Source organism: Acartia tonsa, chromosome 12 (assembly GCF_053477335.1).
Source record: "Acartia tonsa isolate MP-2025a chromosome 12, ASM5347733v1, whole genome shotgun sequence".
Taxonomy (NCBI): Eukaryota; Metazoa; Arthropoda; class Copepoda; order Calanoida; family Acartiidae; genus Acartia; species Acartia tonsa.
Window position 1 is genome coordinate 41,605,552 of NC_137271.1, and position 22,965 is coordinate 41,628,516.

Here is a 22,965-nt window from a genome sequence, read left to right on the forward strand (position 1 = left end):
AATTGTAATCTAAAGAAGAGGTATTTTTGTGTGACATCATTGGGGATGTACACCAATTTATCTTCCATTGTCTTATCATAAAATAAATTCCTATGGTTACATCTGAATTCTTTATAATAAGTATTCTAATTATTTTCGTTTTTTCATTGATCTAAAGGGATTAAACAATAGACTATAGTATTAATTAACAAATAAGGGGGGGGGGGAGGGAGGGAAGTTTTGACACATTTGCGTAAACCTGGCACCTAGGCTTTATCTTTGGACTGAGAGGATAGGTTATTAGTGATAAAATCATTCTTATATGATGAATTTGTAATAAATCGCTAATAAATGATAACAAAATTCTATCTTTCTCTTAGTTATATTTTCAATGTTCACATTCAACAGTAACAATCCAACTCATCAAATACAAAAATTAATAATCCTAAATCACATTTGACAAGTGTGGTTTAAATTTTAGATTGACGTCATAAAATTATATATTTTGTCCAAATTAAAACAATTTTTCTACAATTTCATTGCTTGAATTTATTTAAATTTTACTTTTTTATCAGAAAAGTGTCACAGTCTGCCCCCACAAAGCTTAAAAATTCATCTAATTAGGGAAAACAAAATTTCAATTGGACTGTTTGATAAAAAAATTTTAATTTTTCTGAACAAAATTGAATATTTGAATATATATAAAAAATTGCACTTTTTAATTGTTTTACTTAAAAATAAAGATTTAAAAACATACTGTAGTTTTGCTTATTTTTTCAAAGAAAAAAGAATAAAAAAAAACGAATTACAGCTTTCATTCAGAACTTAGAATAGTAATATTTAGACATATTTGGAAAAATTATAATTACAATATTATTCAGGGATTCAGCTTTTAATTATGAAGATGTTCTTGTTTTTGTAGGCACTCCTGGTGGCATCTGTTGTTATGGTGTTCTATACTTCATCAGCTCCTGATGGTTCCAGTTTGATTGTGTTTATTTCTCTTTATTTCCAGGGATGAATGGATATTTCATGGTGCCTCAGCAGATTAATGGATTTTTCTGCTCCCATTGGTCGAACTCGCACCCGGATCGACGTTGTTGACTCATCATTGGTCAGGTAACATAAGTGATTTCCCTTTAATTTGCATTTAATAATATTTCCAAACGCTATTAAAAAGAATTTTCTAAAGTTCTAAATTGCTATCAAAAGACAAAAAACATTTTTAATTTGCTATTCATAATATTCAAATGATTAAAAGGAAAAAAATTTCTTCTGTAATTTTACTTTTCAACAAAAAAATTTCATGTTTACTTTTTACTTTTAATAAAATTTTAACTGAAACTTTCCGAGGAGACTTCAACATAATTGTAAAAATTTCTTTAAATAATAAAATTTTCTATTTTTTTAAAAAGGAAATAAAACCACAACTTTTACATTAGAACATTTACAATAAGAGATTAAACATAGAAATCACTTGACTATTCCTTTATCCTGTTTAGTTTGAGTTTCTTGATTTCAGGTTTTTGTTGATACCAGTTTCAACCCAATTTTCTGTAATATATTTAATCATTAGTTTTACCGTTTCCAGTGATCTATATACATCTACTAGAATCTATCATTTTAATCTCTAATTTTTTATTTTTCTTGATAAATTTATTTTAATTATCTTTTAAACTTTCAATAACTTTGTATAGTCTATCATAAATATTCCAAGAAAAGTAATATCTTTTTAATAATTTTTATAGATATTTTCTAAAATGAGTTGTAGTAATACCATTTACCTTCAGTTTAACAAACTTATGTCTGTGTTTACCGTGGCACAAGCATTTAAATTTCTACTGAATGAGCCGTTCAGCGCCATTTTGTTTTTATCAGGATCCGTTGACATATCCTTGGACACCCTAAAAGTAACAGAATTTTACTTTAATGAATTTTTTCAACTGTTATTTAATTCTATACATCTTTAAATTAATTATCTTTCTCAAATTTACCTTAGTTTATTATTGGTTTTATTTCTTTTATTTCATAAACATTTTTACCAATAATGCTGTATTGTTTTAAAATTTTCTTTAGGCATTTTCTATCTTAAATTTTATTTATCTTTTAAAATTTTCTTTAACCATTTTATCTTTTTGTTTAAATTATCTTTTTAAATTTTTCTTCAAATATTTCTTTAAATATTATCGTTTTATAAAATTTCATAAGTTGAAACCTTAAATATTTCACAAATTTACCATTTTAAAGTTTCATTAAATTTGAAACCTTAAATATATCTTTAATAGCATATGATAAGTATCTTTTTGAGGTTTAAACCTTAAGATATGGATGATATATGGAGGATTTAAGGTTTAAACCTTAAAATTATCGTAGAAAAAACATTAAACTATGGTATGGCATTAATTATCTGACAATTTATGAGTAAAAGGATTTGACGAGTATTTAATAATCACAGGAAATTTGAGTATTTAATATTATCTTTGAGCATTTAGTTTCCAATATCACTAAAAATGAGAATTTTAAGTATCATAAGCGTAAGAATATATTTGATATAATGTGTGAAATTTATATTTGAAGAAAAATTTTCTTTTAAGGATGGAACCCTGATTACAACTCTGTGCACGCAATTTCTTCGCTACTTGCTTGTCTGTTACTCCATAATAATGGTTTTACTGGTGACTTCATATGAATCCCATACAAAATTACCCCTTTTAAAATGAATTTACCATTTTTACTTTCATTTTAAAAGTATTATTACCCTTTACCTCATAAGGGTAATCTTTTTAGAATTACTTTTAACATATAATTCATAATTCTAAAAAGCTTCGAATTAATGGTTACCGTAAATTAATTAATTCAAAGAATTTTTGCTATGGTTTAATAATGATATTTCTGAACGTTTAACTATACTTTGTTCAATTGAGGGATATCTTTATTATAGTGTTCTAATAGATTTTACTCAATTCTCTATTCACTAGCCCATAGACTTTTATATTTTATTCTGTAAGAAGCGTGCCACTGACAAAAACCCGTCTGCTCAAGAAGAAATTAGGTAATAATTTTTACCTCATATCTTTATTCCTGTCTCTTTCTCTATCTCTTGCTTGCTCCATTTTCTTCTGAAATTTCACATATATCATTAACTGTATTATAATTTTAATTTATTTCTTATTTTAAATAAATTAAAACCAAGAATTCTTGTTTACTATAACTGAGATCATTAATTATTTTAACTTGAGATTTGTTTCATATAAGAGTATTTCTAACTAACTAATGTCATACCAGCTGCTTTACTTTAGTTTGACAGTTTTTTGTCCAGTTCTAAAAAGATGTTTTATTTAAAAGAACAGTCTTATGTTTGTTTAAAAAGATGTTTTATTTAAAAGAACCGTCTTATGTTTGTTTTTCTAAAGTTTTTTTCCTTGTTTATTATTTCTATTTAAAACAGATTTTTTATATTTCTTTTGTTATTTTTGATTAATAATTTATTTAATAATTTCTCAACAATATTTATTTCAATTTGATATATTAACAGACCGAGTGTCCCTTTTTTTAAAGCATAATTTATAAAAGGACAGTCTCTTTTTTCTTTTGACTTTCTAACTTTATTTTTAACTTTATTTCAACAATTTTTTATAACCTAAGTTATCTTTATCATATTTCATAAACCACATTATCTTTTACAAGTCTTTCATTTTTATAATTTAATAACCCAAGTTATCTTTTATCATATTTCATAAACCACATTATCTTTTATGAAGAATAATTTACAAGTCTTTCATTTTTATATTTTTTATCTTATAAATTTTTCTTTGTAAGTGTCCCTTTAAAAAGGTAGTTTATAAAAGGACATTCTTTTATTTAATGTTTTCTTAAATAATCATTTTAATATGTCACCCCTGTTACAATGTATAATTCCGGGGGGGGGGGGGGGGGGGGGGGGTGGTGTGGTTTTGTTTATTTGGTGTTTATAACTCTGACACTTTATCTTTTTTCCCTCCATCTTTAATTTTTTCAGTATGTTGGGGGGGGGGGGGGGGGGGGGTTGTGGTGTTGTGTGTGTAATGTTTGACCCTTTATCTTTATCTTTATATCTTTTTTTTCAACTTTTATTTTTATTTTAATTCAAAGTAAATCATTTTGCTTTTTAATTTTACTAAAAAAGTGTCCTTTTCTTAAATTGGAGACCCCACTTTATTTTTACCTGACCGTTTTTATTCATAGTGTATAGGACACTCCATTTTTTAAACATGTTTTATATTAAAACTATCTTAATGTTTCTCATGGATAATTTTTCTCATTTCCACTAACATTTTTCTTCACATAAGTGAATATTTAAAATTTTTTTTATCTTAATAAAAATTTTCCAATAAAACACACTATGGTTTTTTCCTTTTTAACTAATATTTTTTACTCACAGAAGTAAATATCTAAAATTTTATCTTCTCTAATCTTTTTAAAAGTTAACGATTATCTTTCTTTAATTAACAAATGATTGTTGTTGTATACATTTTGAAAATATACATTTACATTTTAATTTAAACTATCATTAGGTTAGATTTTTTAATGATCAGCAATTATTTCATGTCTCCTATTTCAAATCTATAATAAGTTACTTTACACATTTAAAATACAATTTTTGTTTATTTAATCATTTTTATGTTTATGAAAGTTTATTTAATCATTTCATTTTTATATGACCTCAAAACTTTTTAAATTTTTATGAATCATATACCTTTTTGAGTGTTTATTTTATCATTTTATTTTTTTTATGACCTCAAAACTTTTCAAATTTCTATGAATCATATACATTTTCAAGTGTTTTTATTAAACATTTTATTAACTAGTGTACACTTTTTATTTAATTACCCTTAATTAGTGTGATTAGGTCTATTTTACAGGTGTCTTTTTTTACGGTTTTATGGCTATCATTTTTAAGTATCAACACCTGATTATATAGTATATTCAATTTCCTAATTTTTCTTTTTAAATATACATTGATTTTTCAAAAATATCAATAAATAGTACCATTATTCTTTGTTTATCATAGAAATTATCATTTTGAAGATTTCATTATTTCTTATCATTTTTCCAACCAATGTTAGGCCAGTAAAAATATCAATAAATAGTACCATTATTCTTTGTTTATCAAAGAAATTATCATTTTGAAGCTTTCATTATTTTTTATCATTTTTCCAACCAATGTTAGGCCAGTAAAAATATCAATAAATAGTACCATTATTCTTTGTTTATCATAGAAATTATCATTTTGAAGATTTCATTATTTTTTATCATTTTTCCAACCAATGTTAGGCCAGTAAACACAGACTTTTTAATTTCTCAAAATTATCTTCAATATTATTATGGAAATTTATCTTATTATTTGTAAACAAGAACATGTTTCTTCATTATAGGGTTTTATTATGAACAAATCTGAGATATTTATTTATTTGGTCTCTATTAAGCAATATAAAATCATGGAGTGTTTCACTATTAAGATTTCTACCTAATTTAGCTTCTTCTATTCTCAAAATAGATAATAGTTGAGTTGGTAGATATTTCATCATTTGTGAATGTATCCTTCTTTCTTTTTCACTAGCAGACATAATATTAGGAGGCAAATTATTTATTTTTCTTCTATACTCATCATAAATATCTTCTATGTTTCTCTTGGATGTTTTAAATGTTTCAAGCATATAATCAATGTTATGATTAGCTATTCTTCCATTGTTAACAATGTCACTGACAATGTTCAAATAATCTTTGCTAGTCAATTTTGCTGGGTTTATATTTTTGCATTCAATTCTATCTTTAGTATCTCTTGGGAGAGAATTGTGGAAGACCGCATTGAATTCATACTGGGAAAATCCATTGAAATCAAATTCACAGAATTGGTCGATATAATCGATCAATCCTACATTTTTCAGTGAGAGGAGTTGATTTTTTATAATTTTTAATTTATCACTAACTTTTTCAACATTGTAATATCTTAAACTTGTATCTATAAATCTAGGTGTGAAATCTTCACAATTGTAAAACTTTGATGAATTAAATTTATTTTCTAGTGTTTGTATCTTACCAATTTTTGATAATTGTTTAATAACATTTTCTTTCATTTTTCGTTTTTCTGCTTGATTTGATACTAAATATTCCTCTAATAATTCTACCGCCTCTGCTGCATGGGTCAGCGAGAGTCCCGCAGGGCTAGTGTCCCTGTTCTCAGAAGATCTATATACTGTTTTAGCTTCAAATTTTTCACCTCTAGCTGGTTTTCGTTTTAAATATTTTATCTCCATATTTAAATTATCAATTTTCTTTTGCAAATCATCCATATGCTTTTTGTTTAAATAAGAGTCTCTATTTTCTTGAAAATTATCTTTTCTGTATTGTCTAGAATTTCGCTCAAAGTTTCTCTCATTTCTTTCAAAATATCTTTCATTTCTTGGATATCTTTGTTCTTGTTTATAATTAAAACCTCTATAATCACCCCACTGATTTTGATATTGATTATTTTCAGAGTCATTTGTGTTAAGATTTTCTCTATCAAAATTAAATTGATTAGAATTATCTTTATGTTGATTAAAATTACCTCTTTCAAAGTTCATTTCTCTATCCCTTTCATCCCTTAGATTTCCAAGTGAAATATCATCATCAAACTCTGTAAAGTCATCGTTTGTCATATAACTTTCTGCATCTCTATTACGCAATAAATCCATTGTCTCTTTATTGAAATCTGCTTGGTTTTTGCGTACACCCTTGTAATCTTCTCCATTTAAATTTTCCAAGTTATCTTTATATCTTTGTAGCCTTTCTAAATATTTTTCCTTATTTTTCAGAATCCAATTACTAAACTTTCTTCTTCTGGCACCAGCAAAATAAGGATCATTTTGTTGTTCTGTGTCCGACATCTTTTATCTTGTTATCTTTATTTTTAAGAAAAAGTTTTTTTATACGGTGTATTATAAAATAAAATTTGGTTACCGTTGGAAGTTTTTATTTTAATTAATATCTTTTTATTTTTATCTTACCAAATTATATAAATCAGGAACAATTTTCTTGGCAGAGAATATCTTTACTTCAGATTTTGATGAAATCTGAACAGGAACAATGTATTTTTGATGATTTTCCAGATTAATCAGGTAGAGTTATCTTTTAAAATTATCTTTACCAATTTTCCAGATTAATCAGGTAGAGTTATCTTTTAAAATTATCTTTACCAATTTTCCAGATTAACAAGTAGAGTTATCTTTTAAAATTATCTTTACCAATTTTCCAGATTAACAAGTAGAGTTATCTTTTAAAATTATCTTTACCAATTTTCCAGATTTGATGAAATCTGAACAGGAACAATGTATTTTTGATGAGATTAATCAGGTAGAGTTATCTTTTAAAATTATCTTTACCAATTTTCCAGATTAATCAGGTAGAGTTATCTTTTAAAATTATCTTTACCAATTTTCCAGATTAACAAGTAGAGTTATCTTTTAAAATTATCTTTACCAATTTTCCAGATTTGATGAAATCTGAACAGGAACAATGTATTTTTGATGATTTTCCAGATTAATCAGGTACAGTTATCTTTTAAAATTATCATTAACCTAAAAAAGAAATTTACAATGTTTGTTTGAACCTAATTCTTATAATATTTATAGAACCAAGACTAATTTGACAGCTTCGAATTTTTTCAATCCAATGTTGTCCTCTAATTTCAGTACATAGAATTTTTAATTTCCATAAACCGAAAATATTTAAGCAAAATTTTATCATTTAATCACTTTAACAATAATCTTAGTAAATTTTTATTTTACTAAAATATTTTTATCCAAGTTATATATCTTTTAAATTAATTTTATTAGTTTTATAAATTGAACTATTCTTTTGTGTTCAATATACAAAACTTTTATTTTATCTTTTTTAATTATCTTTATATTTAGTTTTATAATTTGGACTTTTCTTTTGTGTCCAATATACAAAACTATAATTTTATTTTTCTTAACAATTTTTAAAATGTTAGGTAATTAAAAATTTTCCAACTTCCCAACTTTTTAATATCATATAATAAAAGACATATAATTCCAGTGTATGTCCGGTGTACACACTTGTATTGAAATATTTACACTTTTATACAACAATTTTTTTTTGAAAATTTCAATATTTTTATATTTTTATGACGTATATTTTTAAAACTTTATTCCGAATCAGAATGATAGATATTATCAATTTGACTATTTCCAACTATTATCGTTCCTCCTAAATATCTTCTAAACTCAGGAAACCTGTCTAAAGTTCTGTTTATTCCAAAATGACTAAAGGTAAAGGGACCTGCTATTTCTTGATCTACCTCCTCTCTATCATATAATGAATTATTATTAAGATTCTCAGCTGTATTTCTATCTCCTATAGCTATATTATCTATTCTTAGTAGATTATATCTATCTTGAATTAATCTTTTAACTGCATGGTATAAAATTTTCAAATTTTCCCTAATTTTAAATGAGAAATTTGCTTCATAAACATAAAAATTATTATTTTGATTTATTGACTGATCAAAAGTTTTCTTTTTTACATCAAATTTAATGATAACTATTTCAAAAATGTTTATTACCAACCTTAGAACGTAGTGTAGCATAAAATTATCTTTGTTGCCTCTATTTTTAGTAGACAAACTTTATTTGTACTATCTTTTTGTCCTTATCAGACAAAATTATCTTTTTTATACTATTTACAGCAACTAAATTTTATCTTTTTGCCTCTATTTTTAGTAGACAAACTTCATTTGTACTATCTTTTTGTCCTTATCAGACAAAATTATCTTTAAAAAAAAAGGGAATTAGATTTTATTCACAAACAATTAAATATCTTTTCACATTTATCTTTATTTGAAATTATAACTTAGATTTACTTTAATTAAAAGTTACCATTTATCCGACTAAAAAAAAATTTTGAAAAAAAAAAAAAAAAAATTTTCCAAGTCCAAAAAAAAATTTTCCTTGATTCTTGACCGATGGGGTTGCCAATCTGTAATAAATCGCTAATAAATGATAACAAAATTCTATCTTTCTCTTAGTTATATTTTCAATGTTCACATTCAACAGTAACAATCCAACTCATCAAATACAAAAATTAATAATCCTAAATCACATTTGACAAGTGTGGTTTAAATTTTAGATTGACGTCATAAAATTATATATTTTGTCCAAATTAAAACAATTTTTCTACAATTTCATTGCTTGAATTTATTTAAATTTTACTTTTTTATCAGAAAAGTGTCACAAATTTCACGAAGTTTTAAGATTTTTTGGATAGGCCTCCAGGTTCCGGAGCTCCAGGCCTCCAGGTGGTCTCTGTACAGGTAAAAATGAAAATTTTTTTTTTTTTTTGAAGTTACAGGTCAACTTATAAAACAAAATATGCATCTTTTTAAATATTATTCACATATTAGAAGAAAAAAGATGCATATTTTGTTTTATAAGTTGATTTGTAACTTAAAATTTTTTTTTTTCATTTTTACCTGTACAGAGACCACCTGGAGGCCTATCCAAAAAATCTTAAAACTTCGTGAAATTCATCATATAAGAATGATTTTATCAATAATAATCTATCCTCTCAGTCCAAAGATAAAGCCTAGGTGCCATGTTTACGCAAATGTTTCAAAACTTCCCCTCCCCCCCTTGGACTATTAGTGCCCATAGTTTTAAAAATACATTCTCTGATTTGTTTTCTTATCAAGTTTGGGCACTTTGATTTTTATTAATCAATACTTTTCATTTCAACCAATGTTTTTTTTTTATCATGATAACGAATAATGTGTAATGTACAATACATCCCAATGTCACCTCCCTCCCTGGGAATTTTTACCTTTTTCTTGCTTTTCTTTCTTGTGTTTCAAATTCTTCCCTTGCCATCTTCCTTTCTGCCTCGGATAGGGAGGCATCTTCAGATTTCTTCTTCAATTCCATATCAACATCCTTAATTAAGTTAAATAATAATGTTTATCATCCTCATATAAAAGTAAAAAGAGGTCTGTCTGTGTGTGTGTAGCGAAAGATCTCGCTAACTGCTGATGCATCAATTGATTACAGGGAAGGTTTATAACTATCTTGGAGGAGGTTAACCCTATAAACAACAGCCCCCCCCCCCTCATCTTCCCTCAGACGACGTTAAATACTTTATGGGCTGTAGCAGAATGTCTGTCCATCTATATAAGGTATTTTGCGTGTCTGTTCATTAAAATCTGTTTAGTGTCCAAATGATTTTGTAATACAAGATGCAGAAAAAAACAACAGCACATTTTGACGCAATAATGATGCTTAATAAAATAATTTACCTTCATATAATCCTTGTCAAACTCCTTCTGCACACGACGGATCAAAATTGTACGGAACTTGACCTAAATTAAAAACAAGATTAATTTTTATCAGGGGTAGCTATTGTGACAAAAATTTCTAAAAAAAATCACGTATGTGGAAGTATATTTTGTTTTCTTATGTAAGTGAAGAGGGGTGGGTAAGAATTATTTGTCAGAATATCATTCCCACGTCCTTGAATTTTTATGATAACTAATGCCTTTTTTTAACGTAAAAAAGAAAACTGTCTTTTCATGTCAAGACAAACCATAAAAATCTAGAAATTATTTTCTGAATTTTTTAACCAATAATTTTAATCTACAGAAGGTATAGGTAATATTGATTTATCATCATTCGGGATGTAATATTATGTATATCAATTTATCGTCCATTGTCTTTTCCATTAAGATCCCCTATTAATTAGACTGGGAATCTTACCTTCTCCTCGCCGACGCTGATCTCTCTTTGTGCAAGATTATGGCACATCTGGGCGTAGGCGACGCTGAAGGCGGGCTCGTCAACAGCCTTCTCAAACACCAGCTCCATAGCAGACTCCATTTTTTCCTTAACAAATTTGCATGTCTTTAAAAATAAAAACTTTAAGGATATCAGGTATAATTTTATAAAAGCAACAAGATGTCTGTCTGTATGTGTGGAAGAATCTCGCTAACCGCTGAACCAGTACGGTTATCCTTTACCGTTCAACTTCTTAAAGTCCAAAAAATGTCATAGTATTATAAACCCAAGAAAAACTTTATAAAGACCACTGTTTTGGAAAGTCCCTCGAGCCATGCAAATGACCATAAATGTGTTCTTTTTCAAAACGAACTATACGTAATTCTACCAACGGGGAAGGGACCCTGTGCCGACTTTCCATTGGGTCTTTGAATATCAGCCAAAAGCGTCGAAAATCCAAACACAGCCAGGTCGCTAAAAAAGAGCAGAAAGCAAAGTACTAGCAGACGAAAAAGATCCCCACCACTTGGGCCAAGTAATTATATGGATTAATACATATATTTATTACAAAATCTTACCTTTGTATCAATTGGAAGTTCTTGGAATTGTTTGACTAAAGTTTCAAACTTCTGTGGAGTCAGCTTGTTCAAAATAGCACGCACCTACAAAATATAAAGACAGTTAAAAATATATATTTAAATCTATATTCATTAAGAACTAAAAGTAGTATAGTAGAATAATGTCTTTCCGTCCGTTTGTCTGTTCTTGAGATCTCATTTACCACTGGCAAGGCCTCATACATTAGATATCCCTTTTTTTAATATCCAGTTTATTATTTTTAAAGGAACTCTGAGATTTAAAAATTATTTTCACATGAAAATCAGCTGTATGTATATATTAAATAGCAGCCAAGAAAATGACCGTGATTGACATGGTCAGTTGGAATCAGAGAATGCCAAAACTCTAAATATGCAGGGAACTAAAGGGATAAGACAATGACATATAAATTTGTGTACATAAAAAATGATAATACATAAATTACCTAATCATCTGGTTGAAACGTTTGGACACTCAAAATAATGAACCAACCAAATTCAATAAAAGTCCACCAAGTTGTTAAGCTAACGAATAAGAAAACGTTATTATAAAACTTTGGGGACTAATGTAATGCATTGGTTTGCTTACCTTCTTCTTGAGCTCCTCAAGATCGTCGCCTTCAGGGTCAGCTCCCTTCTTCTTGGCAGCCACACCTGGCATCCACGCCTTGTCAGACTTACGAAGCTCAACATTCTAGATAGAAAATAAATGGTTATTATATGTTTAGACTAACGGCTACTAGGGACACTTGAGAAGGGGAGAGTCGAATTTTATAACCCAATTTATTATTTTAGATTTTAAAAGAAAAAGTAGAAATTTTTTTTTTTGGGGGGGGGGCGGATTTTTTTCTTTCTGAGGGGGGGGGGGGCGGTTGCCCCCCATCCTAGTTTTAATTTAAGTTAAAAATTGTAAAAAAAGAAGGTAAAATGTTTCAACCTGACTAAAGCTGGGAATATTAATTCTCTTGACCGGTTCTTTGCTCTTGCTTGGTCGTTTGCCTAATCCATGACCGCCATGACCACCTAAAAACAAGTTTTAAAAATAATATAATCTATTGTGTCTAAAGAGTTTCTTTAGTCCTTTTTGACACTTGTTTTATGTGAATATTACCTGTTAATTTTATCATTATCATGATCAATATGATATAATTGTGATACTTTCATGTTTAGGCTTTTGTTGCCATTTTCTACCACTTGGACAAAAGCCCCAAGATGCTACGGGCAATATCAAGGCATAAAATAAATATTTTACTTCACATTTACTCTAAGTTCTTTTATATTCATAACAGTGTACCTATTGAGTTGAAAAGTGCCTCAAATCTTTTTTAACCTTCTATACCTACACTAATAGACATTTTAAATCGTTTTTCTCGTATGTCTTTTACTACCTATACTTATTTTGGTCTCGTGACCGAATGACCGTTCTTCTTACCTGGGCCTCCATGACCGCGGGATTGGCTGACACTGGACTTGATGTAGGAGGGTTCAAAGTTGTAAGAAGCTCGGGGGATATCACGTCTGATTGGTTTATCCTGAAATAGATATTGATTGTTGATAACTTAAAAAAAATGTACCTTCTTCCATGTATAGTAGGTATATTATAAATAAGATACACACACATGAGAGATAAAGGAATGTAAGAAGCGTCCCCCCCCACCGACACCCTTACCTCTTTTGAAATAAATGAAAAATAATGAGGGGAGGAAAGGGGGGGACGATTTTTTTGTTTATTACTTTAGGCTAAGTTAAGTTTTATTGGGTACTGGGTATTCCTGTTAAGGAACTGCAGGTTACCCCTCCCCCCTTTTATTTCAAATTAATTTAAATAATAACTTGAAAAAGAGCAAAGTTTATACCTTAATAATATCCATATCAGGAAGATTTTCTGGCTTAATCTGGGACATTTCATCATACTGCAACTGGATTAGGAACTCTCTCTCGTACTGTTTCTTGCCCGCAGGGTTCAGCGGGCTCCACTGCTCCTCGTTGTATTTATATTTCAGCTTGAACTCGAGACCACCGATACTTCCCTCGTCTACAGATAGGTCACAATAATTCAGGTTTTATTTATCGTTTAAGAAAGGAGGGGAAATTGTACTGTGTAAATTACACTGGTACCCAAAGTTTTATAATCAAGTTATTTTATTCGCTGGCTTAAAATCTTTGGGTAATGATCTTAATTGGTTGGTTAAAAACTCTTTTGGTCAATACTTTTTAACCAATGATTTAAATCGACAAAAGGGGTTATTTAAATTTTAATTTGGGGTGTATATATTAATATTTTTATTAAGTACTAAGATTAATATTAATATAATATTTAAAAGATCAATTTGCAGGATGTCTGCGTTTAGGATATCGTAAACCGCGGAACCGACATTGTTCTCCTTTAGGTACAAGATTTAGAACAATTTTTGGGGAGGGAACCACCACCCTTCCAAGAAAAATTGCCAATAGAGAAAAATTACCAAAAACAATGTCTTTTTTTACTCTTTCTTTTTAAAACAAAAATTTAAAATTAAGGTGGGGCGACTTCTTGACCCCCACCCGCCTCAAGTGCCCCTGGAAGCCTCTAGGGGCGTAACCTCGAGTCTTGTTTCAATTAAAGCCTGAATTATTTTCCTGTATCATCAATGATCTCTCCCTCCTCCACCTCTTGAATATGGTTGGCTGGAGTGGAAAGTTTATCACCAGAATTGTTGTCCATCTTATCAGCCTTGTCGCTGCTTCCAACACCGTTCACCTTCATGAAAAATTCATTTAAAGCAGGTATTGACATTAAATCATCAATTATTATTTTGCTAGTAAAAGTGGCCCTTTATCTCGGCATCTATTCAACAATAACAGCTGAATTACTGTGAAAAAAATTCCTAGACCGATGAACAACTTAGTCCGTTGTATTTCGGTCATGCTATCAAAGAACAATACATATTTCATGTAAATTAAAAAGTTACATATTTTTTTTATCTTTATATTATATTATTTTATTTAATTATATTTATTTTTTATGTCACTAAACATCTTATCTAAAACTCGTTTGTCAAGTAATCCATTAACAGTTGCTTTGTGCTTCGCTAATAATGGTTACTGTCGTCCTTGTTAAAAATCGCCCATTATAAAAAATTATACCTTTACAGTCTCGGACTTGTGATTAAAATGTTCGGGAGACGCGTGTTTCGAAGATTCTGACATCAAAGGCGTTGGTTCGCGGCTTGCCGCGGCGGACACCGCAGCCTTATCGGCGGCGGCGGAAGGCGGGGAAGCCTCCTTTGTAGGTGCAGCGGCGGCGGCTGGAGGTGTTGGCTCCTTAAAGCCGCCGGGCTTTGAAGTTTCTACTGTGGATTGTTTGGGGGCTGGTTCAGGTTGGGAATCTAAGTTATAATTCAATGTTTTAATTTGATGGCTTTATCGTAAATTGTAACGCCTTCCGCTACATGTCATAGGGTGTCACGTCAGGATCGAGTCTGTCCTACTTTATGTAATACTAGATAGACACTCATAATGGAACTTATAATAAAATATTGTTGATGTAACGAATTTGCTGAGAGATTCGCCGATTTTACCATGAACGCACAGTAGTTAGGACTTTTTAACAAATGTTGATCAATCAATCAAAGGGTTGATTATATAGTCTTATGAGTCAAGAATGACGTTAAGATCTCGTTAACTACTTAACCGATGATTTCTCCGTTTTGGGGAAACTTCAATAAGAAACCGGTTTAAGTTCAGATTATATTAATCTGAAATTCTTAGTCATGGGATGGTTTTAAGCTATGCTTCTATGCCCTTGCTACCCAACTAAATGGTAGGGACAAAGCCAATAGTTTGAATTAAAACATTGTAAATGCCTGAAACTTTGAAAACATCGAGCATATCTCCACCCTTTCTCTCCTTCTCCTCTCCCTTCTTGTTCAGCTCAGCTCGTCTTTGACCTAGCCACAAAATATCATAATATAAATATAAACAGCTTTCCACGGATAAAGAATGTACAATGAGATTTAAACATGTTTTTTTAGCCCCAAGGTGCCGAAGGCACGGGCTTAAAAAACTAGACTAAGATTTTTCGTATGAATAAAAACCGGTTCTAATCCACCGGATATTAATCGGATTCAAATAAATACGAGAACAAGCATTATCACCTGCTGACTGCTTCTTCTTTCTTTGCTTCGCCAATTCTGAGTGGGCATCTTCGTCCTTTATAAAAATACGAGATTAATTTTCTTAACACTTTGCCAATAAAATCTTCATTTTTTTGAAAACCCATTGAAAAATAGTTATTTAAACATGTTTTTGACAATGTACAAAAAAGTTTCAATTAAATAATGATAGAAATGTTGATTAACAAGGATGACAACATCCATAAAAGCGAAGCACAGAAACGGTAGGACAAACGGACATTAACACTTACGTAGTGTCAGAACTGAAACATCAGAATATAAATGTATAAGAATCGAAGCAAAATTGTAAGTAAGTTTGTTGAAAAACTGCTTGATACAGGATAATGTTTATGGACATACTTACTTTTTTAGGACTTGATTATAGAGTTGATTTGCTTATAACATTATATTTTGTTGTCCCAGGAATCAACATACCAAAAATCAGATCAATCGGATGATTAGATCACATAAATATTTGTTAAAGTAAAAAAAATCAACATGTTTAAAATGGACGTACGGACATTCTTGTTATGATTATTGAGTTGCTATGCTTTCTAAATCGTACTTAACTACTAAAGGAATCACCATGCAAAGTTTGAAATCGAAAGGACAATTCTAACATGCCTAAATTAACGAAATAAGCTATCCGTTTGTGACGGATGGACGGACGGACCGACCCTAATTATAGAAAATCTTCGCTTTTAAAAATTTCATCAGTCTATCTTAGACAGAAGCCGAGAAATTGACGTTTCGACCATATCGTATCAGTCATTTCTAATTATAAGTAGCTTCACTAAATTACTACTAAAAATATAATATTAATGAGATAAAAATCAACTTAATTCTTCATACATTGACAAACTAGAGTTAATGTTTGAATTTCAAACTACTGAAACGATTGAGTTCTACATTTTAGGTAATCTTTGATAGGTCTCGGAATAGTTTTAGGATACTTTTTTTCTGCCACAAACCTAACTCACGATATGATACAAAGCCCCTAGATGCTGGGGTCGCAGCACCTAGTTTGTATATAGCGACAATAAACAGCTTTATGTACCTGTAGACTTTTGTCTTGCGATTTAGCGGCGGCGGCGGCCGTGGCAACCCCCTTGTTCTCCTCTACGGGACTGTCTGGCAGCGGGGTGGGACTCACTGGCTCGTACAGCCCTTGGTCGTCGCGCTTGTTCTCAACAGCCACGCTTAACATCTCCTTATCCTAAACACGATTAAAAAATTATAAACACGTCCCCTCAATTTTTGACTTGGATTATATCTTAGTTGTGTGTTACAAACTAACAAAGTACGCAAATAAGGGGGGAGGGGGGGATTTAATGCAAACATTTCGTAATCAGTGAGCAAATGGCACTTAGATTTCGAATTTCCATCTGAAATTTTGCAGGAGTAATCCTTGGTAGGTCTATTTTCCCTAAATCGAACAAAAAGTTGGAAAAGTAACGACTAACGGCTGGCGGCTCAGCAGTTTTGCCATTTTTTTGATATCTATATCGCAAATTAGTCACGAAACCTCTCTCAACATAATACTCTTCTCAACTCCAAAACGCTATCAAACGGTTCTAGACGGTTACTGTTTGGTACTAGAAGTTTTAAAAATGGTTATTTCTATCATTTAACATGAATTAAACCAAAAATATGTTTTAAAAAGTTGATTCCTAAGTAATTTATGATGGATTTACCCTAAAATTAGGCAAAAAACGGCTAAGCCGCTAGCCTTTACTTTTCCACTTTTTGTTCGATTTGGGGAAAATAGACCTACCAAGGATTACTCATGAAAAAGTTCAGATCGAAATTCTAATTCTAAGTGCCATTTGCTCACTGATTACGAGATGGTTGCATTAACCCCCCCCCCCCCCCCCCGTTTATTCTATTCTATTTTTCATCATAATTGGGGGTGCAGTGTACTGTATACCTACTCAAATATTACATTCAATTGTCTATCCCTTAAGATTCTAAGCACGTTTATATTTACTTCTTTGTTTGTATACTCTTTAGAACCCAAGTAGGGTCATAGACTATAGTAAGAGGTCTGAATAACTAGCCCAGAATCTGAATATGACTATTAAGTCTTTTCTTGAATGTAGATAAAGGCCTTTTTCACATGAACAGAAAGATCATTCCAGAATTTAGCTGCTCTATCCTTGACAATATTGACCATACCTGTGGGTGTGCGTTTACGTTGCTCTCCCCGCTGCCCCTTGTTGGTGGGGGCACAGAGGAGGGTGGGGGTGTGGCCTCCTTGATATCTGTGCTTGGAACTGATTGTTGCATCTAAAAAGATAAACAAAAATTAACTTTTTTTAGAGTAACTTTGCTCTTAATTCTTCTTTTATTTAGGTTTTACTCAGGGGTGTATATACTGCACAAGATTTATTTTTTTCCCCTGCTGCAAAATCTTTTATTTTTTTCCCCTTCTGGTTTTTTTCAAGCAAGGAAGGGATAAAATTGAAAAAAAATTTACAACTCTTTATTTATTCTATTTTATCCCCCCCTCCCACACATTATTTTAATTTTTTTTTTCACCAAGGATGAGAGAAAAATGGAAAAAGTTTTCATTTCCCCCCCCCCCCTAACAACATATATTTTTATTTTTTTACCCCCCCCCCCCTCAGCCGGGTCAATTTTGCAGCATATACACCCCTGGTTTTACTACAGTTAGGGATGTAAACTACAAGGTCTCCCTTAGAATTTATTTTTCTCTTCCAATATTATTTAGTCAACCTTTCAATTTCAAGAGAATTTCCCCATAATGATAAACATAATCACCCCCTTAAAGAAACAAAAAATGGTACCGGGGGGGGGGGGGGTGGGGAGGAAGATTTCTAACCATAATTATGATAATACCCATGTGATTAAATGAAAAAACTTTACACATTCATTTTTAAGGCCACGATAGAGCAACAACATTTTAATTCAGGGGTGTATATAATATATGTATATTATCTTCATATAATATACATCCCTGCAATTTGTTTATTGTTACATTACCGGCGGTTTTTGTGTTGGCGGCTGGTGAACAGCGGCCGCCGCAGCTAAATTAGGCGGTGGGTGTTGTGGGACAGCCGCTGCCGGCGGTTGAGAATGGATAGAATCATCCTACAAGTAATTTCTCCATCAAGAAATTATTCAAGAAAAAATTTTAATTGATGTATTTTAAGAATGGAGCCGGCTTGTATTAAATAAGATACATAAAAAAGTAGTAAGGTTTTTAGAAAGAAGCAATAGATCTCAGAAAAATCTAGCGTTATGTTTAATGGGAAATTCCCAAGGGGGTTTTATACTATTATCTTGCCCCTAGAGGCTGGGGGTGAAGTCACTTTTTCAGTTTTATTTAGCTTCAACCCTTCAATTCCTCAATACAAAGTACTAAACGTAAAATAAAAAGCTTAAGAATTCAGAGTAAAAACAGTTCGACTTTGATGTTATACCTGTTTAGGTGCGACAGATTCAGAAGGCTTTTCGTTTTCGGCGGCGGCGGATTCTTTCGTTACCGCCACTGATGGCGGCGGGCCAGAGGCGGTGACAGAAGGCGTAGAGACGGCTTCGGCGGCTCCATTGTTGAAAATACTCCGTCCCGTGTTAGGGTTGATAAACTGCAAAATTTTCTTCTCCCTGAAAAGTTAATTTTGTGATGAAATAATTTTTTCTTAACTTCTCAAAAGGGAGAGGACATTAGAAATGAACAACACTGGTACCCAATGTTGTGGGTAGTACTCTTATCAATTTTCATTAGATTAAACTAATAGTCTCCAAACCTTACAAGTTACAACCAATAATTCTAATTCGTCCATTGCCTTATCCCTTCAAATCTCATGCATTAGGTATCCGAAAAACGCAATAGTAGTAATTTAAAAACGTTTTATAACAAATATTTTTCTTCTTCAAAATATACAACAAAGAATATTGTACAGAACCTAGTTATGAGTATGTAAGCTGCTCAAAATGGTTACCTTTTAGCAAGTGAAGGAGGGGGCTGAGTGACAGCTATCTGCTGCTGAGCCACGTGCGGCTGTACAAGTGACGGCGGCAGCGGCTGTTGCGGCTGGAACGAGGCCGCGCTCACCGAGATGCCGCCAGAGCTAATGCTGACAGGAACCTGCGGCGGCAGCTGTGAGGGCGTGGATGAGGGGGGAGGCACTGAGGCAGGGATCTGAACCTGGAATTATACTTATTTAGAGAATCGTAAAAAAATGGTATCAGGACAGTCCTTTGAGTAAAACCTGTGTACCAAAACAGACAACCAACCATTTCATTAAACCTTAGTTTTGAAGTCCTAAATGATTATAACTCTTGCAATTACGCTAGTTAGTAATAATTATAAAATGTCATGTTATTATAAAAAAGGGGTACTTAAATTTTGTTTATTGGGGATGTAAATTAATCTATCCTTCATTTTCTTATTATATCCCTTAAGATATCTTGTTAAATGTATACCTGTTGATATGGGGGTTTGCCAGGTTGTTGTTGTTGCTGAGGGGGTAGTGGGGGTCCCCCTGACATCGGGGCACCGCCAGGGTTAGGCATGGGGGTGGGCTGGCCAGTGTGAGGAGTCATACCACCCGGCATAAAGGTTCCTAAAATATATTTTTTTTAAACAGTGTAAACAAAACTGATGAATTTTATGATTTTATTTTATTATTCATGGAAAATTGTATATCTAATAAGATTTTACTGTATGACTTATAACCGGCGGATATTAATCGGTTTCAAAGCTACAGTAAAAACAAATTAATATCCGCTTGGTTAAAACCGGTCCTACTCCTAAGCAATATGGAAAAATCATGTATAGCATCGTATTACAGAAAATTTTCCATTTATATCAAAATAATTATGCCAGGCCTCCGGCCACTCGAGGCTAACAAAACTGATTTTAAACTTATAATTTTTTATTTTAATATCAGCGGAAAGCTGTCTGTAATAACTATACCTGGTTGTTGGACCAGGTTGACGTTGGTGCCAGGCGGCATCTGGTGGACCAGGTATTGATACTGCCCGCCAGGACCGCGGGCTGCATAGCTGAAATGTTGACCGCCCGCAAAAAACGGCTGCTGATATATACTCTGCTGCGGCTGGGCACTGGAAGCCGCCTGAAGACTGGCCGCGGCAGCTGGAGCGTATGTGTTGTAGCCGCCTGTACTGGCGGCGGGAGCCGCTTGCGGAACGTGTTGGTACTGCATCGGGGCTGTGTTTCGCACCCCATTTGGCTGAAACAAAATAAAAATAAAGTAGAGCTTGTAGATTTATTACCCTAGATGGTCAGGTCAGTCTGCCACAATAATCTATTAAAACTTAAAAAGGAATTTCTATTACTTTTCCAAAAATTTCGCCGCTCGTATGAGATAATTTCCTGAAATTCAGCTTTAACCTAAGATTTTTAACTATGTATAACTGACGTATCATATAGATGAAATAAAAAAAATAGCCCTTTCGTACCAAATTGTTCATATTTTCAACTAAAACACTGTTTCCCTATTGGCCAAATCAAGGGATTGGTGATCTATACTTCATTGTATAAAATGAAAAAGAAACGCTTTGCCTCTAGCAGATACATCTTTTTAATTATATACAAATTTTCTAGCTGTTTACTTCTGACATTGTGACGTTTACGTACAGATACTGATTGTAAAAAAGCTTCGCTTTCATAAAAAAATTGCAGGATCTATTATAACTCTGTAATCGTGTCATGTTCAGAATTTTTCTAACAGTGACGTCATCATATATTCATTATTCATTATTTTAGTAACATACTGTTGAACCAGGGTTATCAATGGATACACTGAATTTCAATCTTTTGACATTTGTGAATTTTTGTAGCGAAGATACTCTATTATTTACTTTGTCTGCCCGTCCATCCGAAACGCTATGGGGAAAATGCAATTTTCTCGGTTGCCATTTAAGATTACATTTTCCTAATAGCATTACGGACTGACGGACGGATAAACAACGTGAATTATAGAGTAGCTTCGCTACTCAACATTCTACTAGTTTCTTACATAATCGTTTGGAAGGTGTATAATATATATTGTGTTTTTTCAAGCCTATAAATAGATTCTTACGAAAATGCATTTAACCAATTACCAGAGAAAGGGGGGGGGGGGGCGGCAATGGCGGTAAAAAAATAATAAACAACCCTTTTGTTCTACCTTTATTTACAATCTTTTTTATTTCAAAGCATTTTTTGCAACTTTCAAAATTTAATGAAGGATTAAACTATTATTGTGCTTTTCCCTAATCCCTGACCAATTACATAACGCACTTCTCTTCAACAAGAAAATCCACGATAATAAAAAAGGGCGGATCAATGAAAAGCTAACAATGCGACGACACTTTAGTTTTCAAGTGAGACAGAGAAGATTTATGGGATCTTAATGGACGATAAATTAATATACATCCCCAATGTTGATAAACAAAAATACTCCTTCAGTAGATTAAAAAAATTAGATAATGTCCCATCTGTTATTAATCTGTAAACTTGAAAAATATGTCCTCATCAAGCAGATTGGGTCGTGTTTTTAAGCCTGTTTTCGGGAGGGTTGATTTCTCTCCCCACTTGAGGATCCAATTAATTATCGTTCAAATCTTAAAGAGATGCTACGATTTAAGATTTGGAAGTGTAAAAAGTACAGTGTTGTAAAACAATTTTATTAGAGGATTCTTAGAATGACAAAATAAAAAGGATGACAACATCCATAACTAACGAAGCAAAATTAATCATGATAAGCAGTGTTCCGGAGCCGGAGCAGCAACATTTTTGGTGGAGCCGGAGCCGTATTTTTCGTTAAAAACGGCTCCGTCTCCGGACTAGCTAAAAATGATTTTTTAAAGTAATATTATAATTTGGCAACGGTCTATTTCCATATAATAAACTGAAAAACTATTGTTACTTAACAAATAGACACACATCCTTCTACTTGTATATAGCTTTAATCAAATAAAAGCAAAATATTTTATATTATTTATTTTATTTTATAAAATTCAATAATGAAAAAAAAATAATATATTAATTTAAGGTAGGAGCCGGAGCCGCATCAAAATTATACGGCTCCGACACCCTGATGATAAGACAAACAAACAAAGTGAGCAATATAGCAGATATTAAGTGAGCATGACCGATTGACATCTGGACCAAATAAATATGCTCTTAGTAATCTATCCTTGATAGGAGCTGAGAAATTCATGTTACACGATTTTTTTTACAGACGGACTGACAGATGGACATACAGGGTGCGCCACATAAAACCGGACTTTTTTAAAACGGCCATAGCGTCAAAACTACTTGACCAATCAGGACGTTTAACCCCTCTATAAAAAGCCTAGGTAATGACCTTTTAGCACAAAAAAATCTTTGGACGAAGATGGGATCGTACTCCATGCTGGCCGCGCTTATGTTCAACAAGGCAGATTCGAAATGCGCTGGTG

The 22,965-nt window shown here is 31.6% G+C and overlaps 1 protein-coding gene and 1 long non-coding RNA gene across 4 annotated transcripts in view; both read right to left on the reverse strand.

Annotated features, from left to right (window-relative positions):
* Positions 1-22,965, reverse strand: part of LOC145333471 (eukaryotic translation initiation factor 4 gamma 3-like) — a 47,769-nt gene that overhangs the window by 12,681 nt on the left and 12,123 nt on the right. For 2 of the 3 annotated variants that reach the window (XM_080178624.1, XM_080178623.1), the window contains exons 8-26: positions 20,474-20,750; positions 19,981-20,120; positions 19,497-19,702; positions 18,975-19,158; positions 18,535-18,642; positions 17,707-17,817; positions 16,589-16,747; positions 15,514-15,568; positions 15,223-15,306; positions 14,504-14,745; positions 13,997-14,117; positions 13,234-13,412; positions 12,810-12,909; positions 12,315-12,400; positions 11,967-12,071; positions 11,360-11,443; positions 10,764-10,889; positions 10,307-10,369; positions 9,838-9,947 (exon numbers count right to left, since the gene is read on the reverse strand). In XM_080178624.1, the coding sequence (XP_080034750.1) occupies positions 9,838-9,947; positions 10,307-10,369; positions 10,764-10,889; positions 11,360-11,443; positions 11,967-12,071; positions 12,315-12,400; positions 12,810-12,909; positions 13,234-13,412; positions 13,997-14,117; positions 14,504-14,745; positions 15,223-15,306; positions 15,514-15,568; positions 16,589-16,747; positions 17,707-17,817; positions 18,535-18,642; positions 18,975-19,158; positions 19,497-19,702; positions 19,981-20,120; positions 20,474-20,750 (2,540 nt within the window). The remainder of the gene's footprint in view (positions 1-9,837; positions 9,948-10,306; positions 10,370-10,763; positions 10,890-11,359; positions 11,444-11,966; positions 12,072-12,314; positions 12,401-12,809; positions 12,910-13,233; positions 13,413-13,996; positions 14,118-14,503; positions 14,746-15,222; positions 15,307-15,513; positions 15,569-16,588; positions 16,748-17,706; positions 17,818-18,534; positions 18,643-18,974; positions 19,159-19,496; positions 19,703-19,980; positions 20,121-20,473; positions 20,751-22,965) is intronic. The other variant, XM_080178626.1, reaches the window with a different exon arrangement.
* LOC145334536 (uncharacterized) lies at positions 1,411-3,228 on the reverse strand. The gene is made up of 3 exons (XR_013884854.1): positions 3,046-3,228; positions 1,764-1,883; positions 1,411-1,533 (listed from the first exon to the last, which is right to left on the reverse strand). It is a non-coding gene; the product is annotated as an uncharacterized LOC145334536 (long non-coding RNA).